Source organism: Pimephales promelas, chromosome 7 (assembly GCF_988280905.1).
Source record: "Pimephales promelas chromosome 7, fPimPro1.hap1.1, whole genome shotgun sequence".
NCBI lineage: Eukaryota > Metazoa > Chordata > Actinopteri > Cypriniformes > Leuciscidae > Pimephales > Pimephales promelas.
The window spans coordinates 30224610-30251699 of NC_142775.1; the positions used below are offsets into that span (position 1 = coordinate 30224610).

The 27090-nt window shown below is 38.3% G+C and overlaps 2 protein-coding genes and 2 long non-coding RNA genes across 4 annotated transcripts; 3 read left to right on the plus strand and 1 right to left on the minus strand.

Moving 5' to 3' along the window:
• Positions 1–476: 476 nt before the first annotated feature.
• LOC148978367 (uncharacterized) lies at positions 477–13773 on the minus strand. Its single transcript, XR_016169407.1, has 3 exons — positions 12969–13773; positions 11601–11722; positions 477–1840 (listed from the first exon to the last, which is right to left on the minus strand). It is a non-coding gene; the product is annotated as an uncharacterized LOC148978367 (long non-coding RNA).
• A 1164-nt stretch (positions 13774–14937) lies between these two features.
• LOC120487337 (tubulin alpha-1D chain-like) lies at positions 14938–16918 on the plus strand. Its single transcript, XM_039683649.2, has 4 exons — positions 14938–15139; positions 15228–15450; positions 15545–15693; positions 15776–16918. Exons 1-4 carry the CDS (start codon positions 15137–15139, stop codon positions 16748–16750), a joined length of 1350 nt encoding a protein of 449 aa, XP_039539583.1. The 5' UTR covers positions 14938–15136; the 3' UTR covers positions 16751–16918.
• Positions 16919–17973: 1055 nt separating this feature from the next.
• On the plus strand, positions 17974–21711 carry LOC120487186 (tubulin alpha chain). Its single transcript, XM_039683427.2, has 4 exons — positions 17974–18073; positions 19939–20161; positions 20383–20531; positions 20617–21711. Exons 1-4 carry the CDS (start codon positions 18071–18073, stop codon positions 21592–21594), a joined length of 1353 nt encoding a protein of 450 aa, XP_039539361.1. The 5' UTR covers positions 17974–18070; the 3' UTR covers positions 21595–21711.
• Positions 21712–25980: 4269 nt separating this feature from the next.
• On the plus strand, positions 25981–27049 carry LOC148978368 (uncharacterized). Its single transcript, XR_016169408.1, has 2 exons — positions 25981–26320; positions 26881–27049. It is a non-coding gene; the product is annotated as an uncharacterized LOC148978368 (long non-coding RNA).
• The last annotated feature ends 41 nt before the right edge of the window (positions 27050–27090 follow it).

Here is a 27090-nt window from a genome sequence, read left to right on the forward strand (position 1 = left end):
ATACAAATATCTGCCTTTATTTTCTTTCATTTCTGGAAGAAAAAATAAATGGCATATAGGCCTATTTAGAAGTTTCCAACAGCTCAAAAGTGCTATTTGATGGAGAAAAAAAAAAGGAAAAAAACCAAACAAAAAAAAAAACCTTGCAATTGTGTCAATCCCCACTTTTAAGCACTGCAAATAATAGTGGCTTTGTTATTGTCTCAGTGGCGGTGGCTTTTCATTCAATCAGAAATAAAAACTAATTAGATGATGATTTTAACTTTGTTTTATTTTTTCAGACTGAAATCTACTCTCTCCAACATAAATCAAATAAAAATAAAATTATTTTAAGGCACTGTATCGAATTAGTTATATCAAATATAATTGTATTAATCAGTAGATTATAAATTTTATACAAGTATACAATTAATACAACTTTTTTTAATGCAGTGTTGTGTTAAAAAGGACAGGGACCACACAGGCCACATAATCACATCATCACATTATGACATTAGCATATATCTTTGAGATTGGGTATAGGGCAGCTGTGAAAATGAAACTAAAGTTCAAAAGAAGATAAATTAGAATTATTCAATTGAAAATAATTTGTTAAAAAAAGGTATATAATATCGATAAATAAATTAATGTAGTAAAAGGTGCCTCCCAAATGCCCGTGCAAAGAACTAAATAGACACAAAAGAAGCCAGAACCACACTGTACAAATTTGTATGATCAATAAAATATGACAACATATATGTTTTTACTTTGCTTTAACTAAAAAAAAAAAATCAAAATAAGCTGCATAACAATTAAGTATACTAATTTCTTGTTTAATGTTATTTAAGCTGAAAGGACTTAAACATCCAAGTTGAACTGAGTGAAATACATCTAAATTAATGAAATGTTTCATAGCACAAAGGAAAAGTGGTTATTGCTAAAAAGCAATTTACAAATGTGAGGACTGAATACAAGTCAATATTTACTTGTTTTATGAGATTAAGATATTTAATTTTAATACATTTGTATACTCTGAAATTTGAAGAGTGAGTAAAATGGTAACACCTTTTTCAAGACAGATCTACAAAAAATGTCCTCTTCCTAAAAAAGGAGACCACAGATGCCTAACAAGCCTGCCAAAAGTGCAACCACTCAGCATTCTGGCTGTCCAGAAGGGAGCCAACACTTGTATTCAAGAGACTGTAAAAGAGTCACTGAATAGACAGCTATTCATACACAAATGCAACATGGGCTGCCCTTTTCGGAACTGTCTGACCTCTTGCTCTAGGTCAGATGTAAAAAAAATAGCAATGTCCTATGCTTGTGTAGGATTCAGTGACAGCTTTAAAGCTGTGGTCTAATTTCCAATTCCAGCCTTCCTACTCAGCGAATTTAAGTCTTTGTCCAGACCTACCAAAAGTTAAAATTGCATGCTGGATTCCACTGAATTGTTGCATCTTATTTTAATTTCCATTCAGAACCATCCCATTGAGGCACTCTTGTGTCCTTGTGATTGACCAGAGGGAATTGAAAACTTCCTCAGTAACCAGGGCTGGGCGGTGCAGGTTAACCAGTTCAGGCCTGCGTTGAATCGTTTGATTAATGACAACTATGTTGCAGAGACATCAAGACAATGGCTGAGGCAAGAGGGGTGTGTTTCTGGATAATTACTGGTAAAACCTACCGTTGTTGAGTTAAAGCATAACAGAAAGTTCAACACACACGTGCACGTACTACACAGAGAGGATGACTGGTATGGATAATTAGTCCCGCAGAGCTGCTACAAACATCTGTTGCTCCGGAAAAAATGGTGGCAACATCAGGAGCTGGTGCTGGTGGTGCATCGTGGGTGGTTCTTTTGCTGAGATAAAAAAAAAACAAAAAAAAAAAAAACACTAAAACATATAATTCTCTGTTATCAGTTGAGATATTTAAAAAAAAAAAATGCATGTGCAATACCAGATATGGAATTACATTTTATAGTAAAAAATAATAATAATAATTAAAAAAATGCAATACCAATAATGGTATTATTTGAAGAGTTCAGATGCAAAAGCCTCTAAATGCCATTTGAAATTTTCTTCTTTAATGATGATTTTTATCACACTTGTATATTTAAGTTCAGTAATTTCACTTAAATAGCAATTAATAGGTAATTACCATTGCCATTTAGGTGAAATTACTGAACTTAAATATACAAGTTTGATAAAAATCATCATTAAAGAAGAAAATTTCAAATGGCATTTAGAGGCTTTTGCATCTGAACTCTTCATTTATTTATTTATTTTAATGAAATGTATATTGTCATAATTGCTATTGCACTCTATTTATTTATTTATTTTAATGAAATGTACTGTATAAAGTGCAACATATATTATGACATTATAAATAAATTAATTAATAAAATAGCAATACCAATTATGGCAATATGCATTTCATTAAAAAAAAAATACCTACAATAAGTAAAAGTGCAGTACAAACATGACATTACACATTTCATATAAATAAATGTGCAATACCAAATATGGCATTATAAATTTCATACAAATAAATGAATGCGCAATACCAATAATGGTATTATACATTTCATATAAATAAATAAATCAAATGCTATACCAATCATGGTCACTCTAAAAAAATTATAAGATCAGTAAAACATGGCAAATTACACTATATTGCTAAAAGTATCGGGACACCCCTTCAAATCGCTGGTTTATATGCCAAGTCTTCGCTGGTTCAGCTCCAGCTTGCAGTCCCCAAGTCGGGGGAACAGGTCCTTTTCTGTGGTTGGACCTAAACTCTGGAACAAAATACTGTTCGTTTTCTCACAAAAACCTCTCATTTCGTGTCTTAGGCCATCAATGTGTACTTACATTTACGAGTCATTAAATCATGTTTAATTTGGACTTCTCTGTGCATGCTCTTTGAGGTGGACCCCATATCCCTGCATTATATGACTGACAGACAAGAACGGTTTGACCTAAAATATCAAAATGGAAAATACTGTGGAAACAAAGACATCTACATCTTGGATGCCCTTGAGGTAAGCTAAAACATATCAAAAATTAATTTGAAAGTGAACTATGCCTTTAAATGTATTAATATAATCAAATTGGCTGTGGAAGTCATTTCAACTATAAGGGGCCATTTAAATGACACGGTTTTCAACTTTTCACAATTTCAAAGTGAACTATCCCTTTAAGGCAGCAACTAAACTTATGTTTATAAGTTACAATATGTGGATTTATTTTTATTTGAATGAAACATCCAATGAAATGTATACATTTAATTAAAAAAAGAATAGTAAATAAATAAACTAAATACATGCAATGCAATCTCTTCCAGACATAAAAAATATTAAAACAGTTTAATCAGTACATTTCTTTGGGGTCATTTCTGCTCCTGAGCCACAATAATTTATGGGATATCATTCCTGATTCCTGAACCATGTAATACGTAACTTCCAAAGTATAGCCGTATTTTTATATGTCAGGGTGAAATTTAATTACCAAAGCAAAAATCTAACAACATGCACAGAAGCCAGGGCTGAATTGCTGTGGCCTTTGTGTACGGGTATGTGTGTTTGGTCAGTCTGGAGATATATAACAGGACAGGTATGATGGATAACTACTACATCTAATCAGACTCTGTGTTTATCTTCCAGGACCATCCTAGATTCATCCAGGGTTGTATATGTGTGTGTGGCTGTCAGAGGTGAGCAAATTAAATATGACAGTTCAATTAGCCCTGCTCGTCCGAATGGTTGCACCTAATCCTGCTGTAGGATAAGCAGCCCCACCCACAAACAGACTATATGTTTTTTAATCAGACACTGTGGCAGGAATGAAGGGACCACATGCAGCCATAATTCAAAACCGCCTCACTTTTCTGAATTGTGCACCCTTCCCAGAGTTCACATGCTAAGCAATGCTTTCTTAAAAAGAAAAGAATGAGATTTGCATATCTTCAGAAAGCAGAAAAGCAAAAACACTACAAAAAAAGATAATCTTTAGTTTTTAACCCAAATCGAAATGTATAGCTACACATCATTAACCATTTGATTATCCCATGGATAGCCAATATTTGAATAGCCATTGTGAATTACTCTAAAACAAATATCTGTGTACAGCCTGTGATGTATTTATGTACTGATTATGTCTGTGCTTTTATATCATAAACCTGTCATTCATAAATTACAGCATCGGATTTCCATCAGGAATTCATTAAATATTCTCTTAGATAATGACATGCACACATTAAATCTCTGTGTTTGTCTGGAAGGTTGTCGTTAAAATTTAATATTTGCTTTGCAAATCTATGCCAATTTGCAGAGTGACTCCATTGAGGTGTATTTTATATTTAAATGTGTGATGATCTATCAGGGGATCAAGTATAGGGGGCACAGAAAGGGTCCTAAAAAGCATGTTCTCATCCAGAAAGAAATCTCACTTGTGAATAATTCAGTATCTTTAACATTACTGAAACTTGTGTCTTGGGAACACTATGAAAATGCTCCATTGTTCAAATTTAATATTTGTCCCTTAACAATAGTGAAAAGTTGAATTGAAAAATGTATTTCAGAATGAAACTTGGTATATTCCATACTGTGTTTCAACAGAAGCTACATATTACATGTGAAACGCTCTCGAATACCTTTACTACAGCTATACGTTTTTTACTATTACAGCTATTGAGATTACCAAATTGTGAGACGTTTTTGAAGTATTTAGATCTATTCCCATCACATAAAATGTTGCTGTGATGAGCATTGAGCAAGCAGATGACAGTCAGTTATCTTATTGTAACGCAGTTTCTGCACTCTCTCTAATGCTTTCACCAATGCAAACACGATGATGTACATACAGCTTCATTGTGCAGTGTAACGTGCGTGAAATTTTATGTCAGGGGACCTTTAAGATCAATGACTATGTCCATGTTTCCATCCACCTATTTTTGAGCATTTTGGGATATTGCTGGTCTGGAATGGAAACGGCAAGAGGGGCAAAATTTCTACAAATCCTCATTAAAAAATCTATGCACTCAGCTGAGGCATATCCATTTTTTATCTGATAAGAAGACATGCCTAATACTGAAACACATTTACCGGATAAATCCCTCAATGTGCAAAAAACAAACAAACTCATGACTTTGCCTCAGTGTAATTGGATAAGTGGATTAACCAGCGAACCAATTTTATTTATCTCACAAATTTTGGTTCGATCATTCTGAAATGCCTGAGCCAAGGTTCCAAAAGGGGGTTTTGACAGTAGAAGAACCATAAAGTGCTCCCGAAAGAAACTTTCAGTGATTCGATGTTAAAAGAACCACTTTTTTCTTCAGCTTTTAAAAATCTGAAGAACCTGTGTTCACTATTAATTCATACTGTAAAATTCACTGTAAAGAACATTTTGAGCAATGAAAAGGTTCCATGGATGTTAAAGGTTCTTCATAGAACCATGGCAATAAAGAACCTTTATTTTTTAGAGTGTACAAGAATCGGAATGCAAGATAAAATGGCAGGGTTTATTGTGTTTTGTCTGCGATGTTTATGATGTAGTAAGGACGAGCCATAATGGATTTCTCGATTGCAGAAATGCACAGATATTTTTTGCCAGTTTCCCAGGAAGTGATGATTTTGTTCTCTTGAACACATGGGATGGAAACTCCTTATTCGCAACTGTTTCATGCAATACTACAATTTTGTGCACAAGTTAAATTCCCGACTTTGGATGGAAACATATGAAGAAGGTTTAGACCTTATGCACCAGAGAAACAAACACTTAGCCATATCGAGTTTGGTTTTTGAACTTCCGTTTCTAGTATGGCATCGTTGTCAAAGAGTAATTATGGTGAAGTGGATTTCCTTATTGTAGAGTTAATGAAAGTTATCATTACCACTGTAATGTTTGAAGTGGATGTACTAACTAATGTCAGTAGAGCAGATTTTAAAACGAGCGGTTCATTCATAAATTCCTAAGATCTTACCTTCGTGATGTGGAAGTACAAACCGGAATACAGAGCACAATGAGTGCAGCGCTGAAAAGGGGAGGTACTAGGTCTATACCAAGTTTTGACAATGTGCAGTCATCGTTTGCTTTAGGTGTACTGTAACTGAGACACACCCGTGGCAAATTTTACATGTTGGTAACTTGGTGGCTAAAACGTATAATTTGTACGATCTCGTTTCCATACGAATCAAGTAGAATGAATTCATGCGAAATCACCACCAAAACAGTTACGTTTTATGCATGAGATGGGGTTTGTTTAGATGCATCTGTGTAAAGTGGCATGTTGCCAGCTCTACATATGGCTTCAGCCCATTTAGGAAATGGTCTTGGACCAGCAGTCCGGACCAGGGAGGCCTAAAAGAGGAATTAGCAATCCGTTAACTGGCCATTCTGTCAGAGGTTCTGACAAGCTGAAAGGGAGGAGCTGTCAAAAGCTAATTTATCTCCTATGGAGCCCAACATGAAATTTCATTCGCTAATTAGAAACCCCCCACCCTTTCTGTTCTAGCACTTCGTCACCTCTCCTCGATCCTTCCGCCTCTCCGTCATCGTCCCGAGGGCACAACATCACCGTGACAATGCGGCATTATGGAAATAAATAGTTCCATTATGCCGCATTGTGTAGTTCAATTGGACTCGCTGCACTGCTTTAGTGATGGAGGAGGGTTCTACTTTGATTAAGACGGATGATTTATTGAGGAACGGTCACAACATGTTTGGAGTCAAATCTAGGAAGGTCATACATTGCATACATGCATTCTAAGATTTTTTAAAAAGCACAAGCTATTTTAGTGCATGTTTTGCAAGTTAAAAGGAATAGTTCACCCAGAAAATAAGAAGTTGTTTCAAACCTGCATGAACTAGGATGTTTTGAAGAATGTCTGTAACCAAACAGTTGATGGACCCCATTGACTTCCATTGTACTTCCATCATTGAGTAAATGATGACAGAATTTTCATTTTTGGTGAACTATCCCTTTAACTGGGAAACCTACAGGTTTCCACCACCTGGTTTTCTCCAAATAAGATTTCTTAGGCAACTAATATCTCTTGGTTTTCTTTCATAAGTGCCTGATAAATAATACGATTTGTATTAATAATGTGTGACTATAGCTGGATTAGTTCTCCTGTGAATTGTCCACTTGGCATCAAGAGAAGCTAATGTCATCTCCGAAAAACAAGCTGGAGTGTTTAACAGCTCATCATGTTAATAAAAGCAGGGGACACTGCGGTCACAAAGGGTGTACAGCCACTTAAACAAATGCAGGCTGCAATGTCCTTTTCAAGCAGAGTCAACAGATGTCACTTAGTTGCTTTCTACTGAATAGGACTTGAGGTCAATCAGGCAGAAAAAAGATTACTGTTGGGAATCTCTCAACTATCGTCTCACTGACTGACCCCATAGACAAGAGGGAGGGGGAAGAGATGGGGGGGATGACAGACGAAATCAGCCCAGCCAAAAGCTTGTATTCAGTGAAAGAAGCCATTTATCAGGCTGCTTAACCCTTAAATGCGGTGGTGTGGTTGAAGGGTTGGACACTCGCTGCAATTGGACTAATTAAAACACTGCAGCACTGCTAAATGGTACATCTGGTCATGCATTAGTTAAATGTCCTGCTGTCCCTATACTGTGATTAATATGTCCTTTGCAAGCACTGATGAATGCTTAGTGTAATGGATTTCACTAATACAAAAACATTTTGCCTAAAAAATGTACGATGCAAAAAAAAAAAAAAAAAAAAAGCAACTGAAATTGCCAAGTATTTAAATGTAAGCATTAGACAGATGCTTTAAAGTGACTTACATTTCACACTGTAAAAAATAAAGTTGAGAAAACTTAAAAGTTTAAAGCAACCAGCTGCAGGACATTTTTGAGTTTTCTCAACTTAGGGTCATTAGTTGTACAAACTTTTTCATGATAAAAAATTGATTAAACTTTAAAAACAGAAACTTTCAAACAAAATGTGAGTTGGATCTTTTACAGTTTACAGTATACACATTTTATTGGTGTGCAAATCAAACATGTGACCTTGGCATTGTTAGCTATAACAGTTGTGCTACAGGAAAAACATTTGCCATTAATTAAGTCTAATAGAATAAAATAACAGTATATAGTAGTAGTAGTATAGTACATTATAATAGTTTATATATACTGTAAGCACAGTATCAGCTGTTTTTTTTTCTTTCTTCCTTACAGACAAAGAAAACTTGAATGGGGGATTAATTTCTATTCATTCCCTCAAGTTTATTCAGCAGCAGTTAGATCATCTAAAATGGTCTTTTGAATAAAGAATAAAATGACAATGAATTCTCTATTAAATCATATGACCTCACCCACAAATTTAATCTTGCGTACTTGTGTCTCTGAGTTTGTTTGTTTATGCTGTTTGCATTGGTAAAGAGCCATACTGCAGTGTGACTCTTCAATGGGAACAGAAGTCCTCAATTAATAAGCATCAAAGGACAGATTGTCATTTGTCTTTGGAAATGGTTGACATTTTAACACCTGGTATTGTTTACAGGTCAATGAAAACAAATCACAGAGAACTTTAAGTGCGTATGAGGTATTAAAGGATCTCCGCATAGCTAACGTTATAGAATACATAATCTGTCTTTTATTGTGTAAAGTGTCAATAATAGAGACCAGGAGATTAAGTTCAGAATTGGACTAAAATGCACTTTGATTCGGGATTCAGGTGCTTTTCAAATTTTCTTTTCCTGTTCTGCATGTCTAGAAATGTCTATTTCTGTTTCTTTGACTTAACTTACTCCTACTAAAAAGAAGTTTATTCAAGTGTCGAAGTGTGGTATGCTCCTTTTTAACTAAAAATGAGAAAGTATACTTTCAGTCTATATGTAATTCTCAGAAATATACTAAAAATTGCACTTGACTTATAATGACAAAAAGGCCTAAATATTTGGACTACACTAGTGACCCAATCTTTTGATGGGGATATACTTAAATGTAAAATGCAGTTTACTTGGCTTAATCATGTTTACCGCGTGGGTAGGTTTAGGTCTGGGGTAGGGTTAGACCACCAGGAGACACGTCTCATATTAACGCTAAAGGGTGCCATGTGCGTCGGATGTTGACGCATGGTCAAATGTGTGTCAGTTAGATGACGCCTTGGGACGAGAACGGGCTATTGCACACTTAAACGTATAGTTTTATATAATAAAAATGGGCCAGTTTAGTCTCAAGCAGTATTTAAATAGTACACTTCAAGTTTACTACTAGTACATCGATATTAGTATACTTGCTACATACTGTAAAGTATTAGTGTACTTGCTACATTTAGTTCTTGCTACATAAAGTATTAGTACACTTCCTACATAAAGTATACTTAAAATATACTAAAACTTGAAGTATACTTCTTTTTCGTAAGGGTTATCATGGGCTACTCTGAAAATGTCCTTTTAAATCCTTGAAATTAGCAAATAAATTTTGCAGCTACATGCAGGCCAAAGTCAGCTTTTATTTATAACCTTTGAGTGTGAAAACTAATTATAGATTAAGTGTAGAAACATTTGCAAAACATTTAGTATATTTAGATGTATGCTCACACAGTTGCATATCAATATTACACATTTTCTGATAAAAATATGCAACATTGTATCAAAGTCCTGGTGTTCCAACACTGCCCGTCCATTTAATTAACATGAAGGCTTGTCTATGCCACTGTTTCAGGAAAATGAATAAGGTTTACAGTAAAAGGACTCTGAAGGGTGTGTGTATGTGTGTGACAGCGAGTAAGAGAGAGAATGTGTGCCAGGGAAAGATCCCACTGAATTATTTCAAAAACTCACACAGAAGGAGGGAACAGAGGTGTGTGTGTGTGTGTGTGTGCTTATGCCCAACCCCTCTTATTCTATTGACATGATAATGGGTACAAATTGATGAAGACTTTTCACTCTCGCTCTGACAACAGTGTGGAAGAATACACAAATGTTCCACCACCCACTAGCAGGAATAAATCACGATCCTACGCCTCCTCCTAGGCCTGCCATTGTAGAGGCTCCTTTAATCAACTAATTCCCACCGACACCCCTAACTCGTGCTGTGTCTCCTGTTTTGTATCATCTCTCTCACAGCAACACAATCCCATCAGTTTTAATCACTTATAACAAGGCCCTAATCCACCAATTAGACCCTATCAAACCTCACGTTAAGACAAGGCTGATAAATTACCAGCGTGCTTTAACTGTCACCGAATTAAACCATGTTACAAATTCTGTAAATCCATTAGTAAACCATGATGAGAACTTTGAGAGACCATATAAACGGTCAAAAAAATCGGTCCATAAGCCTAAAAACACACACACAACCACACACGCACACACACACACACACACTCACACCAAGAACAGATGTCTTGAGCCTAACAACCCAGATTTAGATAATTCCTTATGTAGCCAATAAGACAAAACATTTTGTAAGGTTAACATTTTCCCTGGTTATATGGACGTTCATTTTCTCGTTATGCAAACATCCGGTCAATGTTCTCACGGAATTTATGCTGAGTGAGATATAGTGCTAAAATATATGGTTTCATAACAATAAAAAAAAGTAAAATTATTACATAACAGAGGCCAATAAAGCTGATGATTGATTAACTCATAAGTGGAAATTGTAAATTAAGTATGGCCAAACTGCTCGTACCAACATTTAAAGAATGTTACTCTAACAATGTGTTAATAGCGTTTTCATGCTGTTTTGAGGACATTTATCTTTAAATTTAACATTGCGTTTACGCAAGAACATTTGTCCGTAATATTGAGAGAACCTTTACAGAATGTTTTAGTCAAAGTTCTGAGAAGATTTGCTGAGAAGACTGGACGTTTTTGTTGGTCGCCTAGCTAATGTTTAACCGATCAAAAAGAGTTTGTCCTTATATAAACAACACAATGACAGCTGGCATGACTTTGACTATTTAAGATGGTTTAAAAGTTCCAAATAAAAAATCAGGTCAAAATTTTCTAAATTTCACATTAAAGGCAAGTTCACATCAAGGACGATAACTACACTGATAAATATTTAGCTTTATAATTATTCTAAATGTAAAAGAATAGTAGAGTTTACACCACAATTATAACGGCACAGAGAAACAATATCATTGGAATCACTTTCAGAACGATTTTTTTCCAAATCAGATTCCTGCTTAAAGGGAAAATCCACTTTTTTTTTTGGAAATAGGCTCATTTTACAACTCCTTAACTCTTTAACAGTTGAGTTTTACCGTTTTCGAATCCATTCAGCCGATTTTCTGAATATCAGTAACCCGGTAGCCAAGTTTCTGGTCTCATTAACACTACTCACATACCAGTGCAGTGAAATGTTATTTCAATTTCCTAATTTCAACTCTCAAATAGATGATGAAATGTGCAAACGATACTTCAGTAAATATGCTATGTTTGCAATTTCATATTCTAATTGCATAAGTGAATGAGGAGAAGGTTGAGTGTGTAAATGAATTAAATCAATAATTATCTGCATTGATCCATGTCTGTATTGATTATTCCAAAACGCTTTGCGTTTTCCAATCTGCTCAGTGAGACTCAGAGTCTACAGAAGGGCTATGAGCTCAAAGCGTTTACATGGAGATGAAATGCTCACCTTCAGGAGTGAAGTGACTGGAAAACAGTCACAAATAAATGGAATCAATGTAATCAGCTAACAGCTGAATGCCATTGCCAGTTTCACACCATTTGTGTTTTAGTTGCTCCCAGGGGCTCCATCTAAATCCAGCATGGGAAATATTCTTAATTAGATTACATAAGAAATATAATGTCTCAATCACACAGCATGCTTTGTTGAATTGTAAATATGAGACATTTTTCCTACTCTAAATTTTCCATCAAAAACAGACTTTCATGTTCTCTTATGCTACCCAAAACAGAAAGTGGAAGGGTAATGCATGAAAGACAATCAAATACATTGTAAGCATGAGACACGGGGTTGTTGACGAGGACGTAACTGTGGCAAACCTTAATCAAAGTGTAATTCATTCCTCTGTGTGTGTATGAGCTACAGGGTTAAGGTCACTCTAGTGATTAATTTAGACATGGAAAGAGGTACGACGTCACTTTGAGCTTGCTGACCTTGATGGTTGTAAATCTATTGGCCAACATATTTCTTTGTGATGCTCTGAGACCTGTTGGCCACTGCTTAGTGGATCCTTTGCCTAATTTCATCAGCTGCATATTACAGTAGGCTAAGTAGCTGATTCTCATGCTATGAGAATGTGAACCTGGAAACGAGATTATGTGTTTGCAAATAATATAGGTCCGTTATACAAATAAAAGTGGTATGCCATAAATTGTTTTTTTTTTTAAGTCGACATGAATTTTTCAATGTCTTATTACAATTTCCACTTTTTAACGTTACAATTTTTAGCATTTTGTTTTGCTTTGTCCCACTAGACAAGATCCTAATTTTTTTGTATTGGAATTTGTAGTATGTAGTGCATTCTGCTAAATGTATTCATTCATCAGCCCAAGGTCCATATAATAATGGTTTAAATGTTTTAATATACAAAGTTTCAACATTGTAAATTAGGGGCTGCTGGCAGTCATGCACGTTCAATTATTATTTTATTAAATTATTTCAAACATATAAACTCTTACTAAAACTATATCACCTGAAAATGAAACTATTCTCCTCACCACATGGCTTAGAGTTATACTGTCCCCTAGTGGTGTTTTTGCCACAATGCACAATGGATCAGTTATATTCAGTAAAATTTACACCATTGATGTGCAATTTGCTGAATAAATAAGCTTTTGGTAAAGGTGAATAATAATCACACTCTCTCAATCAAGCAAGTTGCAATAGTTTACATTTTTAAACCATTCTGAATGGGCTATCTAAGGCGACACAGAAGGAATAGCCTACTGATTGAACAATTATCATTGCAAATCACTCATTAAAAGTGTAATCGTATTGTTTTTCACTTTATATCTAACACTTTAAAGATAAACATACCAAAAGCAGAGAGCTCCAGACAAAGGTGGTTGCGGGACACATAGGCTACTGAAACATTACCCATCTGGACACTCGCTTGGCCCACATGGACAATGTTCTGTATGAAAAGAGCAAACAAATAAAGATGAAAGAGTATTGGTTTTGTTCTGGCATTTAAATGCATTTCTGATTAAGTACTTTCACCTAGCAAATATGAAAGCCCTGATGGGACACGGAGCTGCCGTCGGTCCAATGTTGGCTGGGCATTTAAATGGGCTGGACAGGACCAGCAGTGAAGGCTCAGCAGGGCTGGACGGGACCAGCGGTGAAGCCTCGGCAGGGCTCACTGGGACCAGTGGTGTAGGCTTGGCAGGACTGGAATGGGACCAGCGGTGAATGCTCTGCAATCTTGGTTGGTGACAAGGGCTCAGGCAAGATGTGGAGATCAAGGTCAAGACTTCCAAGAAGATCCGGCATGGCGTGGTGATCAGGCATGACGTGACGATCTGTTGGGCTGGCTGTGTCCCTGATCGAGGCCCGACACTCTCCAGACACCGAATGACGGTCGCTCTCCAGTTCAGTCCGGTTGCGTCTGGGGTCTATACGGTGGTTGAAAGTGTCTCCGATCCAGAGTCTCAGCAAGACGGCAAAAGTCTTGAGAAAATGTTAGGAGATCTTGGCTATTGACACAACAGACTGTGACACCTGATTTGAATGCCCTAACTGCTTTTAAATTCTATATCCAACTAAGATGTTTATTAAATATTAGGGAAATTAACAAAAATGTTGCCTTTTTGATTTTATTGGATTTGCATATTCTAGAAGACAATTTGCCATACTACATGTGTGTGCTAAAAAAAAAAAATCTTCTGCCATCTGCTGGTCAAATCGATAAACGCTAAACCTTTTACAACCGCTAGGAGCCAGCATAATATATTCCATCTCTGTAATTCAACTAAAGCATTAAAGTTGAAAGTTGAATGAGGTTAGCAAGTGAGTGGTGACATATCGAGTCAATTTCTATCTGTAAGAAAACCAAAATCCATAAGCCTAAAATATACAAAAATTACATGGATAACACCCTACCTTTAAACCCAAAAAAGTCTATCTTACTACTTAGCTACATACAGTATTAAGAGTAAAAGTCTTACTTCTGAAGTAAAGTGATATAGTTCACCCAAAATGAAGACTCTGTCATTATTTACTCACCCTCACGTTGTTCCAAACCTACATGAATTTATTTCTTCTGCTGAACACAGAGTTTAAAGAATGTCATTACCCAAACAGCTGATGGGGCCCACTGACATAGGGGTCCATCAACTGTTTGGTTACCGACATTCTTCATGAGTGAGCTATTACTTTAACATTGCTCTGGAGGCAGATACTTTCGTAAACAGATACATAGTCACAGAGACAGAAAAGTATCAAATCCACGTAATTATCTTATATATCACAGTTTCCGAACAGCACAGGCTCTGCCATCACAGCAGATACTCAGGTTACAAGAAAAAGGAAGTGGCATGCGCTTTCATGCATGATTTTCAGGAAGCCACATAAAAGGAAAATTTAAGGTGTTGTTCTCAGCATCTATACAATTCAATCCGTGCAAGTATTGTATTACTATTTTTCAATCTCCTGCAACAAACATCATTCAGAGCACACACACACACACACACACACACACACACACACACACACACACACACACACACAGGGTATCACATTACTTCAACTCTCTGAAATAAGAGGAGCCATTATTAATTCATGAAAGTGGCTCCTCCACATGAGTAACCTACAAATTCTTTCTTAGATATATGCTTCTTTGTGTTGAGAATACATGAACCAAGATTTTGCACAAGGCAAATAGTTTGCTCAGCTGTGCTTTTGTCAAAATGTTCCCCAGAGGATCAAAGAAGGTTTTTGTAATATTGTTCACCAGTCTATTCAGTTTTATATCTTGCCTTAACAATAAACTAGTCCTTTGAGTGTAGGACACATTAACCTCATTCTTTTTCTTTTTGTCTTCCTCATTGTTCAGCCTGAAGACACTATCGACATCAGTGACTTCTCTTATTACAGAGAACAGTTACCGCATGATGCTCCAGGTATAAATATGTTTGGTGTCAGACTTTGACACATTAAGAGCTTCGTTCCGAACCCTGAGCATCGGCTGGAAGACAAAATACAATATGGTAACTCATAACTTTTTTGTATTAGACATGATTTTAATATAATCTGTTGGTTAAATCAATATGAAAGTAAATATTTCTCATTCTGCAGCGTGAGTGCATTTCCGTTCATGTTGGCCAAGCTGGAACGCAGATTGGAAATGCATGCTGGGAGCTTTACTGTCTGGAGCACGGTATCCAGCCGGATGGACAGCTGCCGAGTGATAAGACAATAGGAGGAGGAGACGATTCCTTCAACACCTTCTTCAGTGAGACGGCTTCTGGGAAACATGTTCCACGTGCCATCTTTGTTGATCTGGAACCCACTGTGATTGGTATGGTATGGTATTTAAAATAGCATGTGAATACCACAATGATGAAAAAAAATGTAAAAATCAGATTGAAACGTTCAGCTTTCTATGAACGTAGACGAAGTGCGGACAGGCACCTACCGCCAGCTCTTTCACCCAGAACAACTCATCACTGGAAAAGAAGACGCTGCCAATAACTATGCCAGAGGACACTACACCATCGGCAAGGAGATCATTGACTCAGTTCTGGATCGGATTCGCAAACTGGTAATGTTTTTTGTCTGATTCAGTTTGAAAAATGACTGTAGAAATATTTTTGGTAAGCTTGATTTCTCCTCTCTTCCAAAAGACTGATCAGTGCACTGGCCTCCAAGGTTTCCTGGTGTTCCACAGTTTTGGTGGAGGTACTGGCTCTGGCTTCACTTCCCTGCTGATGGAGCGTCTCTCTGTCGACTACGGCAAGAAGTCCAAGCTCGAGTTTGCCATCTATCCTGCTCCTCAAGTCTCCACAGCGGTGGTGGAGCCCTACAACTCCATCCTGACCACCCACACCACCCTGGAGCACTCCGATTGTGCCTTCATGGTGGACAACGAAGCCATCTATGACATCTGTCGTAAAAACCTGGACATTGAGCGTCCGAGTTACACCAACCTCAACAGGCTCATTGGGCAGATTGTATCCTCCATCACGGCCTCGCTGAGATTTGACGGAGCTCTGAATGTGGATCTCACTGAATTCCAAACCAACTTGGTGCCCTACCCACGTATCCATTTCCCTCTGGCTACATACGCTCCAGTGATCTCTGCTGAAAAGGCGTATCACGAGCAGTTTTCTGTGGCTGACATAACCAATGCCTGCTTTGAGCCGTCAAATCAGATGGTGAAATGTGATCCTCGAAATGGTAAATACATGGCCTGCTGTCTTCTGTATCGTGGAGATGTGGTGCCCAAAGACGTCAATTCTGCCATCGCTACTATCAAGACCAAACGCACCATCCAGTTTGTTGACTGGTGCCCCACTGGATTCAAAGTAGGAATCAACTATCAGCCTCCAACAGTGGTTCCTGGTGGAGATCTGGCCAAAGTACAGAGAGCTGTTTGCATGTTGAGCAACACTACAGCCATTGCTGAGGCCTGGGCTCGTCTAGACCACAAATTTGACCTGATGTACGCCAAGAGAGCCTTTGTGCACTGGTATGTGGGTGAGGGAATGGAGGAAGGAGAGTTTTCAGAGGCCAGAGAAGACATGGCAGCTCTGGAGAAGGATTATGAAGAAGTCGGCACTGACAGCGTGGGAGATGATGAGGATGGAGTGGAATTTTAAATGTTGTTTTTTGTAATCTTATGGGTAATCAGATATTTTAATCTGATAAAATTAGTTTTAGCGTGTTCTTTTTGGAAGGCTATGTTTTCTTTGATATCACTTTATAATGCTATTTTATAACTCAACATTAGTTAATGCAATAGCCACATAAAACAAAAATGAATACTTTTACAGCATTTATTAATTTCTACTAATAGATTTTAAATATATATATATATATATATATTATCAATGACCATGTTAATTAATTATAAACAAACATTTGAACAGCTAATAAATAAATGCTGTAAAAAAAGTTTATTGTTAGTTCATTATACCCAACATATTAACTTCATGTTCCCAGTTCCTTTTTTATATTTTATTTCTTATGCAAAAGTTAAATCTATTAAAAAGTAAGGATTAATTGGAAAAAAATACAATAGAATTGAGCAGTCAACATATTTTCTTATAAAAACCTGCACTCTTTTCATGATGTACTGTTGGACCTGTCATCTGTTCAAAATACATTTGCACATGCAAAAGTGATAAAGGCCTACAGGACAAAACAACATTTTCCAGCATGACACCCTGCCCCCACCGATGTCTTAGCACAAAAATGACCACCTGCTGTAGCTGTAATTCATGATTCAGCTGTTTGTTCATGTCATTGGGCATCAGTATGAGAGGCTGGATATTGTCTGTGCTTTCTATGTAGCACAGAAATTAAAGTCTGATGACAATTGTGTCTGTGTGTTAATTTTCTTCCTGTATAGCAAGAACCTTGTCTATAGAAAAACTTAGTCAGTAGTGCTTTTTTTGCTTTGTTAACACCAAGAAACACATCTGTTTTCCAATATAGGGCTACGTTTACAGTACTTCGACACAAAAGTTGTCTTTCACACAAAAGACGTGAAGTAATTATATGACAATTTCACCCTAAAGTCTTTAAACTTGCCTTTCTTCATGCAGGAATCACACAAAAAAAGTCAATATATAATTTCTCTGCCGTTGTTATGCAACTTCAACACATGAACATGAAGAACTTTGACTTATATCCTGTAGGCTACAAATCATTGCTGGAATCTTTTTGAATGCCCAAAAAAGCTAGTAAAGGGGGCAGATGGTTTTCACAGACCCAAAACTCCCAAGAGAGAGCAAGACGGACGGCCCTTCTGCTTCTGAATGACTATCCTCACTCCAATGGGCGATCCCGATCCCACTTCCTGTTAACCCCTTCCCTTACTCCTCCCCTCTCTATAAAAACCCCACCTCTCCTTTCTTCTCCACATCTGCCTTCTCTCTTCCGAATCCTCAAGTCGGCCTGAAGGGAAATCTGACAAGATGGTAAGTTTTTAGTGCTTGATCGATTCTTCCCTCTAATCTTTTCATAAAATCACAGACTTAAAATCCACATGTACAGTTTTTTTTTATTTTACATTTTAGTGGATGCTAGGAGATTTCAGTAAACACTATGACACTTTGATAATTTTCTTAAAATATTAATTTGTTATTTGTTATGTCAAAGACAAAGTTAGCAGCACTGTAGTTAAACTATCGAAACACGTTTTAATGAAAGTGATTAAGAGTGAAGCATTATGCCATTAAAGGTTTCAGGCACAGAGCTGGCCTTTCATTATACAGAGGATGTGGCTGCAGCCTTCAAATCCTGGTCCCAGACTATGACACACATGTTAGCAGGAAACTCCAATACTTCGCTTTTTCTGAATATAACATGTAACTATGTTTGGTGGTTCTGCATTCAAAATAGCTCACTGAAACTCTGTCAACCAAAGAGGAGACATGGTGGAACTACACCATGAAAAATGCTGTTACTCGCAGAATGAATGCATTCATGTCTTTTTGACATACAAAGAGGCATTAGTAGATGAGATCATGAGTGAAAATAGCTGGAGCATAGCAGAATAATAGATAGAACTGTTCTAGTGAAAAGGCCCTAGTGACATTTCTCTGTGACACAAAGAAGGGTGTACAGCTGGGATGGGGGTGGAGGGGTGGGGTTGACTGAGGCCTCCAAGGAACTCGCTCAGTCTCATCTTCTGTACTTTAAAGATCGTATGACCAAGCCTAGATGAGAGGGTAAACATGCATGTAAATATGACCGTTTATTTTCTGAGTTCTACATTGAACAATATAGGTCCAAAAGCGTAGGAAAAAGCATAAATGTGTTACAGTATTGAGCTTTGGGTGAGCTCAGCCAGCATTTAAACAATTAAAAATAAACTCAACTATAAAATTTCCTCATTCAAAACAATAAAAAAAATGCATCTAGTTCAATGGTTTTCAACCTTTTTGACTCCAAAGTACCTCATTGTCCACAAAAAACATGAAGGCTTGTTTTCAAAATGGTAACGCTTTACGATAAGGTTTAATTTGTTAATGCATTAACTAACATAAACTAACAATGAGCAATTTGTACAGTATTTATTAATCTTTGTTAATGTTAGTTAATAAAAAATCCAGATGTTAATTGTTTGTTCTTGTTAGTTCAGAGTGCATTAACTAATGTTACAAATACAACATCTGATTTCCACAATGTATTCATAAATGTTGAAATTATTACCTGATCAGTAAATGCTGTAGAGGTTTTGTTCATTCTTAGTTCATGTTTACAGTAGTTAAGTAATGGTAACTTATGAAACCTTATTGTAAAGTATTACCTTCAAAACTTATTTTAAAGGGCCATATTCTATAAAATATATGTAACTTAAATAATTATTTTAAAAATAAATCAGTATAATTTCAGAATTCCAGAGGAGTTAGGAACAGAATGTTCTTCAGGCTCTCACACTCTTTTAAACCAATGAATGTCCATGACTCTTCCAGTTGTTTATATATATTAATATATACATATTATATTGTTTATATATTGTTAAAATATATTTAATTTAAAATATCCATTTCAGTAGTGAAATAGTTTTCCAAGTCTAGAAATACTAAGGAATACTACTTCGATTTTTTTTTTTTTTTTTTTAGCTTGTCAAAGCATGTTTTGTCTAATGTTACATCACCTTGAAGTGGAAATTTGAAATTTCTGAGAACCTGGCCCCCTGATCTACTTAAATATTTGAAGCTACCAGGTTACTGTATCTTTAATTTCTTAGACAGCCATAGAGTATTTAGCAAACATATGTACAGGACCGACACTTATATTCCTATATTTATATACTTTACTCTCCTTTTCTCTTCAGCGCGAATGTATCTCTATGCATGTTGGCCAAGCTGGGGCCCAAATGGGAAATGCATGCTGGGAGCTTTACTGCCTTGAACACGGTATACAACCAGATGGACAGATGCCGAGTGATAAGACAATAGGAGGAGGAGACGATTCCTTCAACACCTTCTTCAGTGAGACAGGATCAGGGAAACATGTTCCACGTGCCATCTTTGTTGATCTGGAACCCACTGTGATTGGTAAGTTGAACCTGAGGAACAGAATATAATGAATCTAAATGATCATGAAAACATTTTACAAAATATTGGGAAAACAACATATCTTTCAAACAGTGTATTTCCTTATAACAAGCAATCAAATACAAACTATTGTTGGATTTCCCATTAATTAATTTTATTTATTTGCTATTAAGAATGAAAAAGGATCGGAATTTAAACTAGTTTCTTTCCTCTGTCTTCAGATGAGGTGCGCACAGGCACATATCGCCAGCTTTTCCATCCAGAGCAACTAATTACAGGCAAGGAAGATGCTGCCAATAACTATGCCCGTGGTCATTACACTATTGGTAAAGAGATCATTGACCTAGTGCTGGACAGAACTCGCAAACTGGTATGGTTTGTAAACACTTGACTTAAAAGCATTAAAGATTATGAAATGTAATTTCTAATAAGCTGATTTACTACAAATCCAACAGGCTGATCAGTGCACTGGCCTTCAAGGATTTCTCATCTTCCACAGTTTTGGTGGAGGTACTGGCTCTGGCTTCACTTCCCTGCTGATGGAGCGTCTCTCTGTCGACTACGGCAAGAAGTCCAAGCTCGAGTTTGCCATCTATCCTGCTCCTCAAGTCTCCACAGCGGTGGTGGAGCCCTACAACTCCATCCTGACCACCCACACCACCCTGGAGCACTCCGATTGTGCCTTCATGGTGGACAACGAAGCCATCTATGACATCTGTCGCAAAAACCTGGACATTGAGCGTCCGAGTTACACCAACCTCAACAGGCTCATTGGGCAGATTGTGTCCTCCATCACGGCCTCGCTGAGATTTGACGGAGCTCTGAATGTGGATCTCACTGAATTCCAAACCAACTTGGTGCCCTACCCACGTATCCATTTCCCCCTGGCTACATACGCTCCAGTGATCTCTGCTGAAAAGGCGTATCACGAGCAGCTTTCTGTGGCCGACATAACCAATGCCTGCTTTGAGCCGTCAAATCAGATGGTGAAATGTGATCCTCGACATGGTAAATACATGGCCTGCTGTCTTCTGTATCGTGGAGATGTGGTGCCTAAAGACGTCAATTCTGCCATCGCTGCTATCAAGACCAAACGCACCATCCAGTTTGTTGACTGGTGCCCCACTGGATTCAAAGTAGGAATCAACTATCAGCCTCCAACAGTGGTTCCTGGTGGAGATCTGGCCAAAGTACAGAGAGCTGTTTGCATGTTGAGCAACACTACAGCCATTGCTGAGGCCTGGGCTCGTCTAGACCACAAATTTGACCTGATGTACGCCAAGAGAGCCTTTGTGCACTGGTATGTGGGTGAGGGAATGGAGGAAGGAGAGTTTTCAGAGGCCAGAGAAGACATGGCAGCTCTGGAGAAGGATTATGAAGAAGTCGGCACTGACAGCATGGGAGATGAGGATGAAGAGGGAGAAGAATATTAAAGAGTCGGAATCAACCAAGTTCTACTTAGCTGCCCTGCAAATATAATATCTGATAATTACTTAATTCCATTTGCATTACAATTGTTTATATTAATAAAATTTGAACAATAAAACAAATTATTTTGTTTGTGTGTTTTCTCACTCATCTCAAGACATAATACCTCTCTTATTTTTTCTCAGGTTCTATCCCTTCTGTGATTTCTGTCCCTTCACTAAAAGTAATAAGGTGGTTGAGATACAAAACTCATAAAATAACAATTTAATTTTTTTACACCAGTTTGCATCCCCATTCATCTTAATGGCAGTTCATTTTACAGGGTAATGCGGGTTGAAACTTTTATTTAAAGGTAGACATTTAAAGCATTATTTAGACGTATGTTTCATGATAAGTATTCGCGGAGTTTCAGTTCAGTTTCCAGGCGCGTTTCAGAAAGATTTTTGAGAAGACAGAGTGAGCTGAAAGCGCACCCTGTTTATTTTATTTATTTTACAAAAACACAAGGTTTTGATGTTAATAAGAGTGTACACAAAAAAGAAGACCCTCTGTAGTTTATAATCATGTATTTATTTTATTTACATGACCATTAATGACGGAGAATTTTAAGTGTTGCAGCTGTGTGAAGAAAAAAAAAAGATCCCCAGGTGGTTAAGGGTTCAATAATAAGAACCTTTTAGGGTTCTTTGTAACCAGGAAAAAGCTTCTATGGAACCTTTTGGGTTCATTCATTATCATTTGTTTTGTCCTTTCCGGATTAAATATTTCATATTATTGACAAACATAAAGACCCTAAAATGTATTTATGAATGCATGTGAATGATCACAAAATTTAAAATATTGGGGTTAGAAAATTTATATAATTTTATGTAGTTTATGAATATCACACGAAGAGTGCCATTTCAGTTTTTCTCCTCCAAAAATCAGCATGATTAAAATGTAATATTAAGTTACTACAACAGTTTAATAAACAATACTTTTAATTTAATTACACTAATACCCATACTAATACTTTAATTACAACAACAAAATGTTGGAGAATAATGTAATGAATGAATAATAGCCTAACGAACCTTTGTGCCAAAAGGGTTATTTCTTGTCATTATAGAACCTTTTTTAGCATAAAAGGTTCTTTGGAGTTGAGTAACGCTTCATATATAGAACCCCAATGAACCCTTTTTTTTCTAAGAGTGTAATTATAGGCCTATTGGCCTACATGCTTACTGAAGCAGACCTTAATATCAATTGCCATATAGGCAAAAACTACTAAATCTGTTTCCAAAAAAAACATAATTTTCTAGTAGCATGTAAAACCATGAAATAAATTAAAATATTAAAGCTTTGCTTAGCGCTATAAGCGATATTATTTAGGCTAACTGCTGAATGCCGCGGTTTAGCCCTACAACTTCCAATTCACTATTCGCCGCAAATCCGCAAATGTGATTCAGCACCACATTCAGCACCACAGTAAATGAACAGCGACCGAATTTAAAAGATCGCGAATGGGTAAGAGATGAATTCACTTAAAAAGGTATTTATTATTTTTTTTTATCCCTTCTTGAGTGAGTCCGTCAAAGTAAAAACGAATGCGATCATCCATGCTGCATTATTATGCTTTTAGTCTGCTTATTCTGTTCTTGCCTACGTCCTGATCACAAGAAACCAACTTTTGTTATCTCGAGATAACGAGAAAATTAAGTCGTGATCACGAGATAACAACTGTTGTTTTCTCGAGATAACGAGAAAATTAAGTCGTGATCACGAGAAAACGAATTGGTTACCTAACGTAACCTCGGCTCGGGTTCTCTCTAGATGAGGGAACGAGTATTGCGTAAGCTAGTTTACGCTACGGGAAAGATTCATCTTTGCTGAGAAGTTGAAGCCAAAAAATTATTCCATTAATTTGTAATCATTGTCAACGCAGTATCTCTGAGGCAGACCATGAGCGGGGCTAGCTAGCAGCTCATTGGTTCGCTCAGAGAAAATGCACGAGCCTATGGGAGAGCGGCGCTGAGTCCGCGGCCAATGAGCGGACGACGCTCGCTCATTGCCTCAGAGCCCGCTGAAAGGGGCGTGGCTATAGTGTATAAAGTGTATATCTTCTCATTACACTATCATTGTCAACAAGCAATTGCAACATGCACCTAGCCCTGTCTGGTGGCTTTGCTAATTTTAAACAATAAAATTTTGGTAGATATCAATGAGGCTTATGTGATATTACATTAACTACAGATAACATGTTAATGAGATCAAATCAATATGTTATTTTCAGTCAGACAGGGAAAGGTACATTGTTGATATGAAGTCACAATGAACTCTTAGCTCCTGTATGTTGTGGTGCCTCATTTTTCAGCACCGAGGGAAAATACCTATAGCCCTCACAAATATGTGATGGGCTCCTATTAACTGTCGATTAAAGACATGTTAACTGTTAAATAAAATCTAACATAGTAACTTACACAGTCAACAACTCCAAATTACAGCTTAGCTTACTAACGTTAAGTTACCTCTGACTGCTGCAAGCTCGCAGAAACTGGCAAATTGGCGTCCATTCCTACGTTCAATGTCGTGGATAAAACCTCCGATACAGGTACTGTATCCCTTAATTGACACAGCCCGGGGGATGTTTCAGTCACTGGCACTTTACTTCACATTTTGCATCGTTAATTCGGGCAGACAGGAATGATTGGTGAGGCCGCCGTCTTTCTTGGGAACAAGAAAATAACGGCCGTAAAACCCCGACTCGGTCATAGATGGCGGAACTCTCTCTATTGCGCCCTTCTGGGTTGGCTTCGCTATTTCTGAGCGGAGCGTGTTCATCGCAGCTGGACTGACAGCGGATTCGAGCCGAACGCGCGAACGCCCCGGGCGGCGACGAAACTGTAATAGATAACCATTCTTTATGATGCTTAAAACCCACGGGGAGATGCCGGGGATGGCTTCCCAAGCTTCGCAGCATGAAATGGCAATTTCGCCCTGATTGCTGCACATAGCGGGCTGGGCGCGCTTAGTGTGTGTGGCAACGGGACACTCAGAGAGGAGTTTTTGGACCGTGAGACAGAGCGAGCAGAGGGGGGACACGCGCATGGGCGTGTCTATGTTTTCTGCTACTAGAGCGGTCAGTGGCTACTACACGGGGCATATGGTGCTTGTGTGTATGAGTGAACACATGCTTGTGGGTACATTTTTTTACACTTGAGACTTTCATGCTCTTTTTGAGAACTCTTTGGGTAGCCGTGGAAACGGCTTTTTGTCGCTCGCAAGCAGGGAAACCGGCTTGTTTGTGACGGTAAAATCTACTGTAGTCGGCGAGGCGTCGGGGACTAGCAGAGGACGAAACTTTGACGGCGGTCGGCCGCAGCGGGAGAGGGCAGTTTTTTTCTCAGCTGTGCTAGGCAGACTTTTGCTGATCAGGCTTCAACGTGATCTTGGGTCGAGGCCCCCGGGGAGGAGGCTGTCTGCGGCAGCTGTCAGAGCGAGAGCGGCCGCCCTGTCTACGCTAGAGCTGAGCTTGCTGAAGCGGGCGCTGTTGTGGGGTTCTGGCAGGAGGTTCGTGAGAGCGGCCTGCAGAAGTGCTGCCGCGGCAGTAACAAGTTCATGCCCTGGGTAGCTTTGTACCTCGGAGAAGCGGTCGACGATGCCCGTGACGGCAGATCCGGAGAGGCCGGTCGGAAAGATAGGCGCGTTGAGGAAAACGGCGCGTTCTGAATCTCCCATGTCGGCAAGCGTGAGCCACAAGTGTCTCTCAGGAATTTACCATCCATGCGGTTCGGTGGTTGCTCGGGGGGAGGCGACCACTCGAATCCCAGGCGGACGACGGCCTATGAGAGGAGACGCAACAATTCTTCTTCAATGCCGGCGCGAGTCCCCGCAGACTCTCTCGTCTAGAGCCAATCGACGACCTGTCTGAAGCGTGCAGCAAACAAGAGTCCTTCTCTTTTGCGGTGTCGTCGGAGGCGACAGAGCGGCCATTCAGCGGCAACTGTATGTCCGGCTGGGGCGGAGAGGGAGAGCGGTCAGAGGGCGACAGCGGCGGCGGCGGCCCACAAGGATCTGCAGGGGGTCCGGCGGCTTCTGGGACCGGCGTTGTCTGCCCAGTAAAGCAGATAGGTGTAATTTGCTTATCGATGAAGAGTCGACGACTGAGTCTGGGAGAGCCAGTTTTATACACTATAGCCACGCCCCTTTCGGCGGGCTCTGACGCAATGAGCGAGTGCCGTCAGATCATTGGCCGCGGGCTCAGCGCCGCTCTCCCATAGGCTCGTGCATTTTCTCTGAGCGAACCAATGAGCTGCTAGCTAGCCCCGCTCATGGTCTGCCTCAGAGATACTGCGTTGACAATGGCTGCGTTCCAAACCGCATACTTCCCTACTATTTAGTATGGAAAAAAGAGTAGGCGAGCAAAAAAGTATGAATGAATCCAAAAGAGTAGGCGAGAATTACCTGGGTGACGTAGTAATTGTCGCGAGATTCGGACTTAAGTGCGTTCCAATATGCCTACTTTCCTACTATATAGTAGGCGAAAACAGTACGTGAAGGAAGCAGTACGTTCGAAACATCAGTTTTCATAAAAAGAGTAGGCGAGAAGTTCCCGGATGGCTTACTGCTTCCGCCCAGATTTTTGAGTGCTTTTCCACGGCTACTCATGATACTCATCTATCCCAGGAGGCCACGCGAGAGGATACGTCAATATCAACATCGCGGAGATAAGCGACGCGGGGGGTTTCAAATGTGAGTAAATACGGTTCCTTGTGTTTAAATCGTATGTGTTAAACTACTATAGAGTAAACGTTTTAACTGTTGAACGTCTAAAGGAGTTAGACAGTATAGTCTATAGTTTTTTTGTTGTTCTATAGTTAGTCAGTATAGTTGTGATTTTGCTGTAAACACATGTTTTATTATGTATTGATAACAGGGGAGCGTAAAGTTACGTTTCCAACGTGTATTTACATAACCATACATCTTAAATACGCTTATTTAAAATGTCTATTTACATCAGGAAGGAAAATATTGTATAAGTATTGCAGGTGAGCACATCCCAACATGAAAAATACATGTGTGTGCTGCTATTATGTAGGATAATTCACTGTTGTCAACACTGCTTACATTGGACAAATTATGTGCTGTGAATAAAAACATCTATAAAGTAACTAAACATGATATATATTTAATTTGTCCCTTATTGGTGTTGATATATTGAGGAACATTTAAGTTGGATTAAAAGTGAGTTAACACATCAACCTCAACATGTAAATGCAGTGTTGAGCTCGTAATGTGAATCTTGTCTACAGGGACAGGAGAACACGCGTGTGTTTATCCAGTGGAGAGAGGCTCATGATGCTGAATGCTGTCATCAATGAATGGGAACCGCTGTGTTGAGTCGGCAGTAGGGTTTGGGGTTCAGTGCCTGTAAATACATGCTTGTAGTTTGAATAAAGCTGTTTCATGTGTTGACTTGTATATGCATTTGTTTATTGTGATGGTTACTTTTATTTGTTCTT